At 54.3% G+C, this 16268-nt stretch overlaps 6 protein-coding genes across 6 annotated transcripts; 2 read left to right on the top strand and 4 right to left on the bottom strand.

Moving 5' to 3' along the window:
• Positions 1 to 81: 81 nt before the first annotated feature.
• On the bottom strand, positions 82 to 2588 carry BO80DRAFT_413892 (putative MFS multidrug transporter). Its single transcript, XM_025718078.1, has 6 exons — positions 2290 to 2588; positions 1973 to 2230; positions 1769 to 1913; positions 1683 to 1716; positions 956 to 1629; positions 82 to 886 (listed from the first exon to the last, which is right to left on the bottom strand). The coding sequence occupies exons 1-6, from the start codon at positions 2491 to 2493 to the stop codon at positions 543 to 545; spliced, it is 1659 nt and encodes a 552-aa protein (XP_025572182.1). The 5' UTR covers positions 2494 to 2588; the 3' UTR covers positions 82 to 542.
• Positions 2589 to 2819: 231 nt separating this feature from the next.
• On the bottom strand, positions 2820 to 4750 carry BO80DRAFT_413889 (methionine aminopeptidase MAP1). The gene is made up of 4 exons (XM_025718077.1): positions 4495 to 4750; positions 4383 to 4410; positions 4012 to 4328; positions 2820 to 3937 (listed from the first exon to the last, which is right to left on the bottom strand). The coding sequence occupies exons 1-4, from the start codon at positions 4627 to 4629 to the stop codon at positions 3287 to 3289; spliced, it is 1131 nt and encodes a 376-aa protein (XP_025572181.1). The 5' UTR covers positions 4630 to 4750; the 3' UTR covers positions 2820 to 3286.
• A 440-nt stretch (positions 4751 to 5190) lies between these two features.
• On the top strand, positions 5191 to 7005 carry bna4 (kynurenine 3-monooxygenase). Its single transcript, XM_025720132.1, has 3 exons — positions 5191 to 5323; positions 5480 to 5694; positions 5746 to 7005. The coding sequence occupies exons 1-3, from the start codon at positions 5200 to 5202 to the stop codon at positions 6913 to 6915; spliced, it is 1509 nt and encodes a 502-aa protein (XP_025572180.1). The 5' UTR covers positions 5191 to 5199; the 3' UTR covers positions 6916 to 7005.
• Positions 7006 to 8160: 1155 nt separating this feature from the next.
• BO80DRAFT_182711 (uncharacterized protein) lies at positions 8161 to 9896 on the bottom strand. Its single transcript, XM_025714036.1, has 3 exons — positions 9658 to 9896; positions 9512 to 9580; positions 8161 to 9429 (listed from the first exon to the last, which is right to left on the bottom strand). Exons 1-3 carry the CDS (start codon positions 9783 to 9785, stop codon positions 8517 to 8519), a joined length of 1110 nt encoding a protein of 369 aa, XP_025572179.1. The 5' UTR covers positions 9786 to 9896; the 3' UTR covers positions 8161 to 8516.
• A 3096-nt stretch (positions 9897 to 12992) lies between these two features.
• BO80DRAFT_182704 (mitochondrial 37S ribosomal protein uS8m) lies at positions 12993 to 13924 on the bottom strand. Its single transcript, XM_025714035.1, has 2 exons — positions 13833 to 13924; positions 12993 to 13769 (listed from the first exon to the last, which is right to left on the bottom strand). The coding sequence occupies exon 2, from the start codon at positions 13701 to 13703 to the stop codon at positions 13191 to 13193; it is 513 nt and encodes a 170-aa protein (XP_025572178.1). The 5' UTR covers positions 13704 to 13769; positions 13833 to 13924; the 3' UTR covers positions 12993 to 13190.
• Positions 13925 to 14158: 234 nt separating this feature from the next.
• BO80DRAFT_413878 (uncharacterized protein) lies at positions 14159 to 16139 on the top strand. The gene is made up of 3 exons (XM_025718076.1): positions 14159 to 14285; positions 14371 to 14534; positions 14583 to 16139. The coding sequence occupies exons 1-3, from the start codon at positions 14248 to 14250 to the stop codon at positions 15884 to 15886; spliced, it is 1506 nt and encodes a 501-aa protein (XP_025572177.1). The 5' UTR covers positions 14159 to 14247; the 3' UTR covers positions 15887 to 16139.
• The last annotated feature ends 129 nt before the right edge of the window (positions 16140 to 16268 follow it).

The raw sequence follows: 16268 nt of genomic DNA, 5'->3' as shown, positions 1-16268 counted from the left end.
AAATGATAGTTATCACCTAGATAAAATACTTTCAAATAAGTTCCTCTCAGGAGTAGTCGACACAACAACGTCTCGATCGATACCTAAAACCAAATAGTATACATACTAAGCCAGACCTAAGCTCTATATGCATATGTACAAAACCAAGCCCCTATTCTAACAAGTTGCCACACTCAACCTAGTCAAGTTCAAGGCTAGCATCTTTCACCCTCCCTCGGACAATAGACATGCTATACGGCATATGCCCATGTAACCTCCTCCCGCCTTCTATCGATTTCATCTCGGTACTAAGTCACGCGACGTACCATCTAGACCAACACCACATTTGGGTGGTGGTCAGTTCTACCTTATATATCAGGATAGTCAGGTATATATAGCAATACGGGACCACGTCCTCCCTCCAACCTAGACATCCCATCCATGCAGTGGACCCGCATTCAAGCATCAACCCAACCAACCCTTTTCACTTGTCAATCCCTACCCAACGGGACTTTATTCCTCCCCCTACCCAAGCCAACCTAATCCAATGCAATGCAACGCAATCACCTCGACAACCTCATCTCCTTAATAAACAAACTACTCAACAACGCACAAAACACGACGCCAATCATGAAGGAAAAGCCCTTATTCGTCGCCCAGCCATAACAGCTACGCACGATCTTCCCGACCGCGGGATCGAGCGTCTTGATGAAGTCGAGACTTTGGCGGACGCCGTCGACGATCTCGTCGATGTCTTTGCTGTCGCGGAGGGCGTAGGCGAGGCGGTCGCGGAGGAGTTGTTGGACGACGGTCGAGGAGAGGGAGAGGCCGATTACGGAGCCGAGGGAGCGGAAGAGGTATGAGCAGGCGGTTACGACGGCTTGGTCTTCGGGGGTGGCGTTGGAGACTGGATTCCTTGTTAGTTGGGGAGATATAGGTTTGGTGGATGGTGGGGGCAGAAGAGGGAGGAGCTTACTGAGACTGATCAGGGTGGAGGTCACGCCGATGCCGTTTCCAAAGGCGCAGGCTACCATACCTAGCACCAGGAGGGTGGTGCTCTCGGTGACGGCGCCGGAGGCAAGGAAGATCGTGGTGAGTCCTAGGGTGAGACCGCCGTATGCCAGGACGGTGAGCCAGTAGAACTTGCCCGTCCACTTCATGACGTAGCCGGCGAAGAGAGATCCGCTGACGCCGGAGATAATGCTGGGGAGGAGACGCAATCCGGCAACGGTGGCAGAGACACCGTCCACGGCCTGGAAGTAGAGGGGAATGTAGAACAGGGCGGCGAGCCAGCCGCCAAAGCTGAAAAAGTTACAGGCGTACGCGGAAAAGAAGGCCCGGTTGAAGATGATGTGGCCGGGGGCGAAGGGTTCGGCGGCGTAGTAGACCTCGACAACGATGAAGAGGGCGAAGAGGGCCGTGGAGACGCTCAGAGAGACGATGGTGATCGGGATCGTCCAGGAGACGTTGCTGCCACGGTCCAGACCGAGGAGGAAACCAAAGACTGCGCCGACGAGGACAATGGCGCCGGGGAAGTCGATGCGGCGTAGCTTGTCCTTCCAGTGGCTATCTTCTTGGGCGGGGAGATCGAGCAAGATGGTAACAGCGATGAAGGCCAGGATGCAGAGGGGAACTTGAGCGATGAATGCCCTGTTACGTGTTAGAGACGATCTGAAGGAAAGAGAAAATGGAATTTGGCATACCATCGCCAGCCGATGAAGTCGGCTAAGATTCCACCTGTAGTTCTTGGTTAGAGACTCGTTCTGTCGCCATTAAGGATGCATCGCACCTAGAGGAGCTCCTATGCCCGCGCCAGTCGCGTAGATGATATTGATGACGCCCTGCCAAACGCCCCGATCGCGGAGAGGGACAATATCGCTCATCAGGATGCTCACGACGGTGGTCATGCCACCGCCTCCAATGCCTTGGAAAACCTATCGCCTCGTCAATGACTCTACACACTGAAAGGACTGCAGAGTGCAGGTCCACCTACGCGAGCAGCGATAAGTTGGTCAATATTCTGCGCAATTCCGCAAAACAAGCAACCAATGCCAAAGATGGCATATGCGAACAAAAGACACGCTTTGCGACCGAAAATATCACTCAATTTGCCATACAGCGGCTGGAACGAGGTTAAGGTAAGAAAGTAAGAGGTCGCGATCCAGCTGGTCAGATTGAGTGCCTCCAAATCACTGCCGATCTGACCGTAACTGGCCATGATGATGGTCTGGTCGGCTGCGGAGAGGAAAACCTGAGCGCGCATTAGCATCGGGAGGGACTTCCAATGCGACATGAAGTAGGATTTCATACTCCCAGAGAGATAGCCGGCAGGATATACCGCAGCCCCCTGCCGGTCTCGGGGACATCCTTGGTCTGCTCATCCTGCGCCAAAGGCGTCTGCTCGCCGGATTCCACATCGGGGCGGCCGATGTTCGGGATAGCCCCCGTAGTAGAGCCGTTGCTTTGGGGACCCAGCAACGGGGAGGTCTCGGTGGGATTCCTTTCTGGAGACATGGTGGCGGTACTCTAGAAAAGGGCCGTCTCCATTACCAGGGGGCCAGGGAACCGAAATGCTAGAGCAGCTGAGGGGATGAAGTAAGGGAAGCCAGTCAGCGGTCGGTTGACTCAGGATTATTCCCTCCGGCTTCGTTTAGTTCGGCCGCCCGCCAGGCCCCGGTACGGTCACGTGGAGATAAGGCACCCCCACTCAGCCGTGACGGAACTTGCATCCGCGCCGCCCGTCCATTTGGTTCCAGTGGTATCGTTCGCTCGCTCGGCCGAGGCTCAAATCATGTCGATAAAGAACATCGCTGCTTAAGGGTCTACTTTCAAGGGTGTGAGTTCTCATTCTAGGTGTAGCGGACTCAAATGAGGCATGCTTCTCAAACAATGGCCGCGTCAACGCGTCCACTAACAAGCACTACGTAGTAGATAGATGACGGATTAACCCGGTCCGGAGACGTGAGGGCCCGTTCGCGCGATGGCGATGCCCCCAACCCGGATATCGCAATCTCAACCTTATCCTGGACCGGCCTCGTACGTAATGCTCGGCTTTTACGTTGCCGAGGAAATTATGCATTGCCTGAACACCCCTCCGCGATTGTTATAGACTGCTCGCGAGCGAGGACAGACATAGACATAAACGCGCTACCCCTATACAGAAGGATATCATAACGACGAACAATGCAGTCGCGTGAGAATATCACCCAATCCAAAAGCTGCTCCGAATCATCACCCATCCCAACAAAACCTCGTGATCATAAACGCTCTATCTCGTGATTCTACCTGCATGCAATCATACTCTAAATCAGGCCTCCGCAGCGTCCAGCAAGGGAATGGGACCGCCGGGAGAGTCGGGGAAGCGGGCAGTCAGGACCTCAACGCCATCCTCGGTAACGAGAAGCGTGTGCTCAAACTGAGCCGAGAGGCCTCCATCCGCCGTGGAACTGGTCCAGTCGTCGGGCCAGGTGCGATCGCGGTGGGTACCGGTGTTGATCATGGGCTCGATTGTGAAGCACATGCCGGGCTTGGCGGTGCCCACGGCCTTGTTCTTCGCGTAGTGGGGGACGTTGGGAGCGCAGTGGAATAGCTGGTTGATACCATGGCCACAGTAGCTCTTGACCACACTGCAGTTGCGGGACTTGGCAAGCTTCTCGATCACGTTGCCGGGATCGCGGAACAGCATGCCGGGCTTCACCAGGTCAATGGACTTGTCCAGGCACTCGCGTGCGGTCTCCACCACGCGCACTGCATCCGGGTTGGCCTTGGCCTTGTCGCCAACGTAGTAAGTCTCGTTGATGTCGCCGTGGTATCCGTTGTGGTACAGGGTGACGTCGATGTTGACGATATCGCCGTCTTCAAGGGGTCGCTGATCGGGGATACCGTGACAGATGATCTCGTTGATGCTCGTGCAGACAGACTTGGGGAAGTTGTAGTAGTTGAGGGGGGAGGGGTAGGACTAGGAACACACATCAGTATCGAAAGGATCCACCGATATCACTGGAGACCCTTCGCTCCGGAAGAACCACTCACATCACGCTCCAGACAAGCCTTGTGAACCACTTCGTCGATGTAGTCGGTCGTGACACCGGGCTTCAATTCCCGCGCAGCAATATCCAGCACCTCACGGGCCAGACGGCACACCTTGCGCATGCCCTCCTGCTCCTCCTTATTCAGGATCTTGATGTTGTTCCGGCCGACGAACTTCTGCTCCGAGCGAGGAATGCCATCCTTGGCGTAATCGGGGTGAGGAATGGACTTGGGGACGGATCGGTGAGGCGACAGCGGGTAGACGGGACGGAGGTTGCCGGCGAACTGGAAGGCGGGGAAGGGGTTGTACAATCCCGTTGCTGGATCTGGTTCAGAAACTACCTTAGGAGGGAAGAGGTTGCTCAGGAAATTACTCTTCTTGTGAATGGTCTTGTGTTCGCTCTGCATCGGACGAGTCAGCCTTTGCCCATCACCGCGACAGCGTTCAACCCACGTGAGCCAGATGGGTCACGTAAGGCAGCCTACCCAACTCCGTTTGAAACAGTCCTGCGAGCAGAAGAAGCTATCCGTGCCGTTCTTCAGGCATGTCGGACACTGCAGCGTTCCTGCATTCTTGTCACAGTCCACCCCCATGCATTTGCGCGCGGCGACGTCGGCCATGTTGAAAACGAATCAGACGGCAATAGAATCGAGTCCGGGGAAGGGATCGCTAGGAGAACAGAAATGGAGATCAAGGTTCGCTGGGGAAATGAGCAGTCGCGCCAGAGGGAAAAAATGGGACAATCCCCCGCGGGATGGACCTGGCGGTTAGCCGCTCGGGCAATTCGAGTCCACTCCGGCAGGCACCATGCCTGATACGGCTAGTGTATCACCGGAAGAAGCCTAGCGCTTTCATTCAGTTCCCGTTCGTAAATGGACTAGCCTAGCCGAGATCATTTGGTTTAAGCGCGCGCACCCGCGCGCTTATACAATCAGGTGACGAGCAGCCGCCGCAGTGGAGGCCCTCGCTGGTTGGCTGGCGGCTAGGGCAAGCTCCGGTTGGCAAAAAAAAAAAGTTCCACGGATCCACCGGGATTGGCATGCGTGTGACGCAGCTGTCAGCCCCGATATCAATATTAAACTGCCCTCCCCATCTGCCACTGGCTGAAGCGTGCGGGCCCACGTGGAACAAGCTCAAAAGTCAAGACAGTAGTGATTGCTTCTAATCCCCTCACTGTGGCTGCTCTCATCATGGCACAACCGTCCGCGAGCCGACAGAAAGTGGTGATTGTGGGTGCTGGGCCGGTGGGGTCGCTGGCGGCTCTCTACGCCGCCGCCAGAGGCGACCAGGTTGAAGTGTACGAGTTACGCGGAGGTTAGTCGTTATGGCCTGTTTGGCTCTTTGGGACATTTTTCTTTGATCGTCAGGCACGGTGGTGGCAGCTGGATCCTCATTAGCCCCGCCTCAACCCCACCATGTGCCTTCTCTTGTGAACAAGAAGCCATTCTCACCCCACGTGTTGATTCGCAGATCTGCGTGATCCAAGTACCATCCCTCTGAACTTCACCAAGTCCATCAATCTCGCCCTATCCGAACGTGGCATCACTGCCATGCGGGAGTCCCACCGCGAGGACCTCATCAACCGGGTCCTCGCGGATGCGATCCCCATGCACGGACGGATGATTCACGGTCGAGACGACGGCAAGCTCTGGGAAGCCGCGCAAGCCTACGATGTCCACGGCCGGGTAAGTGAGCGTCAACCACTCCACAACCACCTCTCTCTAACCTCATCCCAGGCCATCAACGCCGCCGACCGGGGCACTCTCAACAACGCCCTCCTCGATGAGCTAGAAAAGACGCCCAATGTCCAGCTTTTCTTCAATCACAAGCTCACCGGAGCCGACTTCCGGACCAACAAGGCCTGGTTCGAGCGTCGCATCCCCGGCGACTCGTCCGACGACGTCACGGAGATTGAAACCTCCTTCGACTATCTCATCGGAGCCGACGGCGCCCACTCCGCCTCGCGCTACCACATGATGAAGTTCGCCCGAGTCGACTACCAACAGGAATACATCGACGCGCTCTGGTGCGAGTTCCGGATCCCCCCCTCCCCCACCGGCGACTTCCGCATCTCCCCCAACCACCTGCACATCTGGCCCGGCAAAGAGTTCATGTTCATCGCGATCCCCTCCGCCGACAAATCCTTCACCTGCACCCTCTTCGCCCCCGCCTGGTACTTCGAGCAACTCAAAACCCGCTCCTCCGAAGACCTGCACGAACTCTTCGACCACAACTTCCCCGGCGTCTGCCCGGACCTCATCTCCCCCGAGGATCTCTCCCAACAATTCACCACCAACCCACACCTCCCACTCATCAGCCTGAAATGCAAACCCCACCACTTCGGCTCCAGCGTCGTCATCGTCGGTGACGCCGCCCACGCCGTCCTCCCCTTCTACGGCCAAGGCCTCAACGCCGGACTCGAAGACATCCGAATCCTCTTCAATATCTTTGACCAACACAACGTCTACGACGAATCCGCCAGTCCCGAGACCCGCGAAGCCGCCCGTCGTGCCGCCCTCCAAGCCTACACCAACCAACGCACGGCCGACACCCACGCCATTAACGACCTCTCCAAGCAAAACTACCTCGAGATGCGCTGGGGCGTCAAATCCCCCCTCTACAAGCTGCGCAAGTCCGTCGAGGAAACCCTAGACCGCTACGTCCCGAGCCTAGGCTGGCAAACCCAATACGCCCGCGTCAGCTTCAGCAATCAGCGCTACTCGGAGGTGATCCAAGCGGTCAGCAGACAGGGCAGGGTACTGGGCATTGGCTTCAGCTCCGTACTAGTATCCGGACTAGCAGCTGTCGGCATCCTGATGTGGAAATGTCCGGATCGGTTCTCGTTGACCTCCGTGGTGCGGACCTCGTGGCAGGCTGTGAGGGGTCTGTGGATGAAGGCTTTCTGATCATGGTACATGATCCACGTACATAGTTCCTACTGTAGTACATAAAGGCGAGTTTGTATCACTAGCGCAAAATTCCTTTTCTCATCTCCCCAGCAAGGTCCAATTCCAATATACCTTGAATGTAAACTGTACAATTAATTCGAGGGGTGATAATGAACATACACATGCACGTTGACATTATGACCGTTTTTCACAAATAACGGACAGTTTGATCCCATCTAGTATCTTTCATTTAAAGAAATTCCCTATCAAGTACTCCGTACCGACATAGTAACTAAAACTTTCCATCGCCACCCTATGTGAGATCTTCCCTCAGTGTCAGATGATGATCGATCGAGATCGTGTCATGCTCCTGTTTCGTATGATCTTATTGCTTGGGTCTTCATTGCCCCATACATCAGGCTCATATACGCCTACATAGTTCAAATCAATTGGGGTGGGGGGTCGTGGATAGGAAAATGCTCTTTGTGGTCGGGTTATTTGACCTGGATGGAGAAAAGGAAGGTAGGTAGGTATCTGTGGCATTTTGTGTCGTTTTTCTTTTTCTTTCTCTCCTTTTTTTTCTCTTCTCCCGGTCTTTGGTGGGGTTCCTGTCTCTAGGTTGATGAAGATAGCAGGAAATGGGTGTCTTGTTATTCAAAAAGAGAAAAAAAAAAAGGTATGGCAAGACATGGTGGGTTGAATATGGTTCCAAGTGAGTGCTTTGGCTCATAGAGCCCTTGTGAAGTCTTTTCGATAACAACGCCGTCTGCATCACCGGGCTACTGGAGAACTTCCAGAAAGACGTGCCAAGCACTTGAGCCAGCATAAAAGCATCCAATTCAACCAGTCCAGATCCTGAGCCCAAGGTCAACCAATGCGCGATAAACTTGAATATTCCCACGTCCATGTAAAATCTAGATCAACAACGGTTGACCGCAACGGAGGCGAAACAGATAGCCACCCTTGATCCAACGGATTCGGGTTGTACAGTACTAAAGGCAAAAAATCCGAGCAAATGCTGAGGACAGAAAATCAAACAGGAATACCGAAACCGAAAGTAAAGTCCAAACCGAAAAGATGCTCCGGCCACGGAAAGTCCGAACCACAGATGTAACGAGACAGGCAACCAAAGGAGCGAGCAAAAATAGCTCCTTATTGCCAGCAACAGACAAAGAAAAAAAAAAGATCCTGATATCATAATCACAAATTTCATCATCCAATCGAGGGGAATCTATTGAACCAAAACCGTACGGGATCTCGGTAGTAAATCATTCTCAGTCTGGGCTCGGCCAATCCAGGGAGTACTTGGTAATCCAAATTCCAGGGCCGCATGTGGGACGCTTGGATAAATTCATTCCGTCCGTAAGGGTGGTAAGGTCCGCAGTTCCAGTCAATATACTGGACGGGTCATCCGGATATTCATTCCAAGGGCAGGGGACATATTTCCATGGGAGACTTCCTTCCTGGGAACAACCGTCCAAAAGGTGCGGAGGGGTAAGCCACAAAACAGGAGCATGGCGGTATCCTGCGGACATGGTCTGTGGCAAGGCAAAATCGTGGCCAGAACTCAAAGGTCATCATCATAATCATCATTCAGGCAAAGGCTGACAGACACGCATTCATGGACTGGCAAACTTCACTCGACGACTGCGTCGATCCTGGATGCGTTTCTCTGTATCAAGATAGAGGCGGTCAAGAAAATCCATGGCACTGGCATCCTTCAGGATCTTCGCCACCTGGGTACCGGCGGAAATAAGTTGGAGAACGTTCCGGTCGTCTTTGATGGGCCGGGACTGATGCTTGGCCGCATGCCTCATTTCCAGGGAGTTCTCCAGCACAGTGACTAACTGCTTGATCTGGCCATTATACAAAACCCGGGCGGGTATGCGACGTTTGGTCGCCAGTCTCTTGAGAAGATACACCCACTCGGTCCATTCACGGTCTGAGGGAACTCTCACCGGTCTCTTATCCGGCTCCAGCGGAATCGGAAATTGATACTTTGCAACGAAGTCAAATGCGCATTGTGACAGTCGGTCGTTGACCGATGTGAGGATTTGATCTTGCTCTGAGACATCGAGATTAGTAGGTAGATGAGGTAAATCCCGTCCTTGGGCTGCAATGACACGTGGTGAAGGAGGTTCAAGCAACTGATGGGGTCCATCAAACTCATCCCGGTTAGACGGCCGTCTCTGGGAGTGATATCGAGTAGTGCCTTTTAGCTTCTCTGTCGCACGTCGACCGTTCCTCTCCACCAGATACTCGGGAGTCTCGTAAGGTCTAACTAAATCATAATCACGCCGGAGAGATTCCGCTGGGAGGCGAGCAGGGTGGTCCCACTCCGGATAGAGAGCGGTAGGGCGTGGTAGGGTACCCCCTGCAGTCACGGGGATAGTTCCCAATGCATGTGAAGTCACTGGAAGTCCGCTGTAGGGCATAGCAAACTCCGGTGAAACTTGCTTGGGAGGCCTCACGGCAGTAGCCTGGGTATCTAAGGGTCCGCGCTCAAGATGTGGAGGGGAGAACCTTCTAGCGCTAAGCATGAGTAACATGAAAGTCTCAGTATGATAGATTCTGCAAAGGGAAGAACAAAAGTCGATACAAGATGACTAGGTACCTTGGATGGTAGATCACGGGAGCGTCGCCCGAAGTCCCGTACGCCGACGGTTGTTGGGGCATAATGCCACTGCACACGGTGAGCTTCCCTCGATAATATCACCAGAAAGGAAAGGGGAAACGAGGAGGATTTCCGTAGGGGCTGACCTGTGACGGGACCAGGAATCATCGCTGCTAACTGAATGGGTGCAGGAGCCACTGCTGCCTGTTGCTCTTGAAAAGTAGCTGAGTCCTGAAGACATTGCGATCGATGGAGGTGGAAGGACGGTGGACATGAGGCTGAAGATTGATGGTATATATAATAGCAGGATCGAACCCGGAGGATGGAGACAATCGAGAGGCAACCTCCGTGTGTCAGTCCAGACCGTTCAGAACAGTGCCTGACAGCGAGTTGAAGGGGGATGTTTATTATAGCAAGGAAGCAAATAATGGGGGGGGGACAGGAAATGGAATGTCCTCGGTGCTAGATAAGCTTTTAATTTCTCGACCGCGTGAGATATGGCAAGGCCAAAAGGATATGAAGAACTCCACCGCAGTGGCAAGAGGAGACTGGATTGCTCAAGGCCGGGCTCCGCTCATGTCAGGGAGCAAGCGCGTGCCGGAAGTGACCCTCGCACTATACGGAGAATAACAAATCCATCTTGCTTCCATGGCCAATCGAGCTGGGCCCCCACTGTGCCTCGTCGACAGGGTTGACGGGGATCGATTGAGCCAGCGACGCCCGGGAGAACAAGGGACGATAAAGAGCAATAAGGATGCCAGACCGCGCAGCACCAAGAAAATAATACCCGGAGCTAGACGCCCTGCCAGTCTTCCGTGCAATCAGTGGAGCTGCACAGGCATACTGGGGTACATAGCCATGGATGGACCCGGCAGTAAATCGCAGCGCGACTCCACCAGCGGGACATCGCCAGCTCCCATATGCTGATCTTGCCCCCAACCGCGCATGTCAGGACAGAAAGTGAGGAGTCGCAGGTCGCAGGATCCGGCGCTGCATAGGGTTTTGGGCAGCAACCGCAGGACTCGGCAGGGAACATGCGTGCGTCCACTGGTGCATCCACTGGGCATGGCGACGGAAAACCGATTCAAGGCTTGGCCCGTTGGCAGTCCATTTGCTGATGGAAACTGCGGCCAGCTGCTTGAGAGGTGGGGGGAAATTAATGGAAGAATGGAGCCATTAGAGTTACTGGGCACCGAGGCGATGGTCCCATGCTTTCCCCACTGACTCCGACTGGGCCTGGGTTGGATCCAGTTTCTGGAGTCCAGACTAGTACGATGTAAGTAGTAGTACTACTATGTACTAAGAGGTTGGGGATGGGAGATGAGAGCTGGGAACTGGGAAGAGGAGTTCAAGAGGAAAACCGCCAACCAGCGCGATTCCCATCACGGGGCGGGCGGCGGGACGGGCGTGGGTGCCTGAGTCCACCGGCCGATGGGAAACTCGATTTCGCCCGCGAAATGGAACGATCTTCATTCCCATCGGGACTCTGCTACCGCTTCCTCCGTCATGGTTGCTCCACTCGAGATCATCAGGAATGGTGTAGTATGGAGCTACATACATCCGGAGTACGGAGTACGGCCGGTGAGAACGATCCTAACACAGATAGTGGTATACTGTCTGTACGGAGCTGCAAGTGGCACCCCCTTGTCTATGGCAACTGATCCCCCCATTCGAGAGGATGGGCGACTCGACGTTCACGGCCACCTACACCGGAGGGAAGGACCCAGTTCCCGCTACCACAGATATGCCGGGAATATATTGGAGAGTGGATCGTGGTGAGCAGGCACCATGGTCCAAGACGGATGGCGGCCTAAAGTTGAGAATCCAGGGTGGGGAGCTTCTGGATCCCGGCCTGAATGTCATTGCTCCTCGACGAGTTGGGCACACATGTCTGCAGGCTTTGTCGCCCAAAACCAGGGCGTCCGTGTTAGCCAATGCTCGATTCCCGACGTTGACTTGATGAAACTTCTCCCTCGTACGAGGTCGCCGACCTGCAGAGGGCAATCCAGCTAAGGGCCGATAATAGATTCTAGGACTTACAATCCGGCCTAAGGGACGGGCTTTGGCTATACTGATGGGATCCTTGGCTATACTACAATCCTGGGCTATATGTTCCCTACCTGGATGCATTAACTGGCTGTTACCTTGGCAATAAAATGCGTCAGACCGACGACATGGTCAAACGGAGACAAATTGGACAAAAGTAATCGGGGAAGGACAAGCGAGAAAAGCTCTCTTCTTTCAGGTTGGAGCGATGATTCGATCAGGTTGATCCAGCACCAGCTGTGAGACACTGCCGGGATGCGTATGGCGTACATTATTGCGACCCAACGGGAAGTCGCTGAGGTAACCTCCCGCGAAAGAAGTGTGAATGATTCGTGGCGTCTGATATTACTTCAATGCTCGTCCGATGCTATCCTGTCAAACTCACGCAAACGCCTGGGGTTGTCCTTCCCTAACCACCATGGTTTCACAGTGCTACCCAGACCATACCTGCTTTGTCTTGACCTGCGCCTCCTTGCTACCAATATCGTCCGATGTACAGATGATGAACTGATTTGTCTCAGTGATGTCGAGCAAAGATCCGGATAGCCCGGAGATAATGTTGCTGGCTTGCATCTACCACACACCTTTGTTTCCAGCATAACATGGACTTCATATTAGGCTTAGTCCGAATTCTATCACCAACATCTAGAAGGACTGCCGCCCTTTCATCTGCACAGTTCAACGGCAGCACTTGCAGATACAGCCCATGCACCGTCAACAGGAAACTATTACCGATGGTATCTCGCATGGAGTGATTTGCTGGAGGCAAATGGATGTCCCTCGAACTAGCAAAGTCGAGCAATACGAGTCTCCTCGTACGCGTGAGTACTCCATGAAGGCGTTGCTTAGATCAGCGCAGCCACGACATTGTCCTAGGCGTAAGGCAGCTTCTAAACACCCGATGTACTCATTCGCCGAGCGGTACGAACCGAGACAACCGCCGCAAAAGAGATAGCCATGACCAAGTGTTCGCGTGCATGGAGACTAGAATAGTGTCAGCAGACACTGCCGGACGCAATCAGCATGATCTACGGAGTAAACCAGGTCGGTGGTAGAGGGAGCGTGCTGCGGGTATGATACCCGTTGAGTCTCGTCATTCCAACGGTGGCAATCCGAACCTGATCAGCAAGCTATCGGTCATCCCCTGCTCTTGCTATGTTCAAGTAGAAAGAAGTAAGTTCCTCGCTCGTGAGGGCATGTTAAGAGATGGAGTCAATAGGACAAGCCATCTATTGTAATCGTAAGCGGCCTTGGCTAGAGCACCAGAACGTCTTTTCCAACCATTCAGCCAGATTCCGATAATAGCTGGCTTGCCTCTGATCAGTTGGGTGGCAGGTTTAGGGCAACAAAACTCTATTCAAAACAAGACCACGGCCTGATGAACAGGATGACTAACAGTCACCAGATCCTGAACAGATTATTCATACCGGAAATACTCAATGAATAGTTGAGAAACAACCGGGTCCTTCAAAAATGGTAAATAGTACATGAAGTCACTTATGTTACTATACAAGGTCTCCATCCCAAAGTCGCAACATAAACACACAAAGCATGGGATAAGACACAGTGACTGACCAAACTCCGCTATAAATGCAAAACCTCAGATAAAACAACCGTCTCCTTGGTGAGACCCTTAGCGAACCCGGCAAAGGACCAGGCCACCAACCTTCTTCTCAACACATTCCCTCGCTTCCATGATACCCTTATCTGTGGAAATGTACAAGGCCTCGCCAGGCGACCGAAGACCCTCGACGGAGTTACTCCGCTCGCCACGGATCACACGACGAAGGCCCGCCAAGTCGATGTTCACCCGTTTCGTAGGCTTGCTGACCATCGTCAGCTTGCCGAGAACAGGCTCGCTCTGCCAGTATTTCAGGCCGAGCCAGAGTCGTCGTGAGGCGACGTTACTCTGAGTCACGGGTTCGACGCCTTCGCTTTCGTCGACTGCGCTCGGGGTGCCGAGAATGGGGTGCAGGGGGGGAGGAGCCCGACTGCCGCGGACGACGGAGGAGATGAGGCCGTCATTTTGAAGGGCCAAGCAAAGTTTCAGGTGTAGCTTGGTATTATTGATGGACGTAAGGGCAAGACGAGCCTTGGAGGCATTGTTCAGGTGCGAACAGACATGGGAGAGGTTGACGAGAGACATTTTGAATCGTAAGGTGGAAGGGATGGCCCAACGGGGGCCTGGTCGTGACGAGGGCTGGAGAAGTGACTGGGGTCGGCGTGTCAACAGTGGCGCGCGAACCAGGAGCGGAAGAGAAAAGATTCACTGTACCTGTGGCAGCGCACGAGGGATTAGTTCCCTATCAGCTCAATTGAGGATTGCAGCAGCAAATGATCGGATTCAATGTCCCGCGGGCAGACAATCTCCAATGATGCGGAAGCTCAGATGAAATTTTCGGAGAAACAGAATTGCCGGTACCGACAGGGACGAGGCCTCGCCGCCTCAGGCCGCGTTGGTGCCGTTCGGGGCCTCGCCGGCGGCAGCAAATCATCGGCCAGGAAGCTGTCGAAGCGCTCTGTAGCCGCCGGGCTTCTGCACGCTGCATCTCGCGGCATCTTACAGGCCGGTGTGATTCCCCTCATTCAGCTATAAAGCATGGCGCTCTCTCCCCCCAATTCCCGCTTTGCGCGGTGTCCTTCTTCTTTTCTACACGCCCGGGTGGCCTTATCAACGCTGATCGCCCATCATGCCGCTGTTGTCGGGGGAAGAGCGTATACTGACCGTGTGAGTCCTGCTACCCCGCTGATCTTCTCAGCAGCTGCAGCCTTATCACATCTCGTCACTCGAGCTCCGGCTAACCGCCTGGTAGGTTTGCCGATATCCATTACTACTTTGCAGCGCCGACTCCCAGGCCTGTCCATCACCGGTTTGATAAGGGTTGCTATTTGTATCTATATCTCAACGCCGCGAACAAGATACGGGTCGAAGTAGCAAACAATCCAGGGACTCCGGAACAGGATGCATTCAACGGCGGTTAGTTGACCTTCTCTTGTCTCCCATCAGTGTACTGACCTCACATAGTTCTCGATAACATCCACCTCCGTCATTCAACTAAATTCCCAACTCTGTGCACTGTGACCGTGGATGGACAAGTGCCGAGCCCACCCTCGGGCCAACCGTCATTTCCGCCGCCCCCAGGTGCCATTTCAAATGAATGGCAATTATCTGGCAATGACTCGCTGAATCTCTTACGTCTACACACACTGGACATCTATTTCTGGACGACGGATGATGTCACGCAGTTCCTAGACCTGCTCGAGCGCCATCTATCTCAGTCACAGATCGAGACAGATCGGCATCCTTTCCCGCCTCCACCGCAAAGCACGGTCAGCTCAGTCGTCCAGCAGCTGGAGACTGTGGCCATTACTGATCCCGGCTACCAAAATGGACAAACACGGAATTCTCAATCTGAGGTTGTCGCAAACCCTGTGCCTAGCTACCAAGCTATCACGCCCCCAAGCAACCTGCCCCCTCCCCCTCCATTGGGCGGATTGGCAACGGTACAGCCTATAATTCCGGGCATCCAGGCTGTTACCAGCGAGCAGCAGGATGCCGCCCCAACTCCCGCTCCTCTGCCGTACAATCCGGCTGCACCAGCCGCCCCGGAACCCATCAAACACCGAGAGAAGACTCCTCCCCCGATTGATGCAGAGACCGGCACTGGACTCGCGACGGCAGCGGCTGTCGACAACGGGATGGCGTTCCCTCCGTCATCTCAGACGCCCGGTCTATCGGCAACAAGAGGATTCTCCTCGCCTCCTTCGGGCCCCGCCCCGCCATATACCATGCCGGGGAGCTATATCCCGCCCCCACCCAGTGCAGGTCTCTCGGGGACATTTCCGACATCCATGCCCAGCCCTGGACTCCCATCCTACTCTGCTTCATTTCTGTCAGGTGACGGCGCTGGCGCCGGCCTCAGCACCGTAGGACAACCCCCGATGAACCCGGCTGCGACGCAACCCCAGATGTCCATGTCATTCGGCCCGCCGCCGACAGATCCGAACGCGCACCTTTACGGCCAGAGCATATTCAGAACCTCCACCGAGTCATCTACTCCTCCCGTCCCGCTTCAACTGGGCGGGTACGCGAACTACTCGTACGAGCAACCGAAGCGCCATGCTTCCGTATCGAGCAACGATTATGACGTCCACAACCAGCTCTATCGACCCACCGAGCTGGAGTCGACGTCCCGCCATCAGAAGTACTCGCGCGAAGCGATGAAGGACCCGGGGAATCCACATCGGCCGCAGTATTTTGTCAAGAATGCGTACAAGGTGGAACATGGGGTGAACCGGCTGTTGAGGAAGCTGGAGAAGAAGCTATGATGTGTTGCAGCTACCTGGCTGTGCTTGATGAGCTGTTTGTGTCTGCGTTCTGTACATGCTTTTAGCAAGACACCAAGGGATACCAGGGTTTTGTTCATATTGCTTTGTGCATATTTTGAAGTCTGATTTACCCGCATCTATCTATATCCAGCGTGCAATCTTACTCTCGCTATTTTCACGTGTCATTCAACATTCCGGTTCAGTAGCATAAGGGTAGATATGTGCTTGATATTACATTCGAGGGAAGATTATCATAACCCATCATCCTAACGCCGTCCATCTTTCCGCCCAATGCCCCATATGACCCATTACCTACCACCCCGTTCCGTTCCATTCCCTTCCCTATCCCCTGCCCCCCGCAACAAGCCATCCATCCCTCACC

This window comes from Aspergillus ibericus (assembly GCF_003184845.1).
Source record: "Aspergillus ibericus CBS 121593 unplaced genomic scaffold BO80scaffold_41, whole genome shotgun sequence".
NCBI lineage: Eukaryota > Fungi > Ascomycota > Eurotiomycetes > Eurotiales > Aspergillaceae > Aspergillus > Aspergillus ibericus.
The sequence above is the reverse complement of the archived record's forward strand: the minus strand, read 5'-3'. Positions and strand labels throughout refer to the sequence as shown.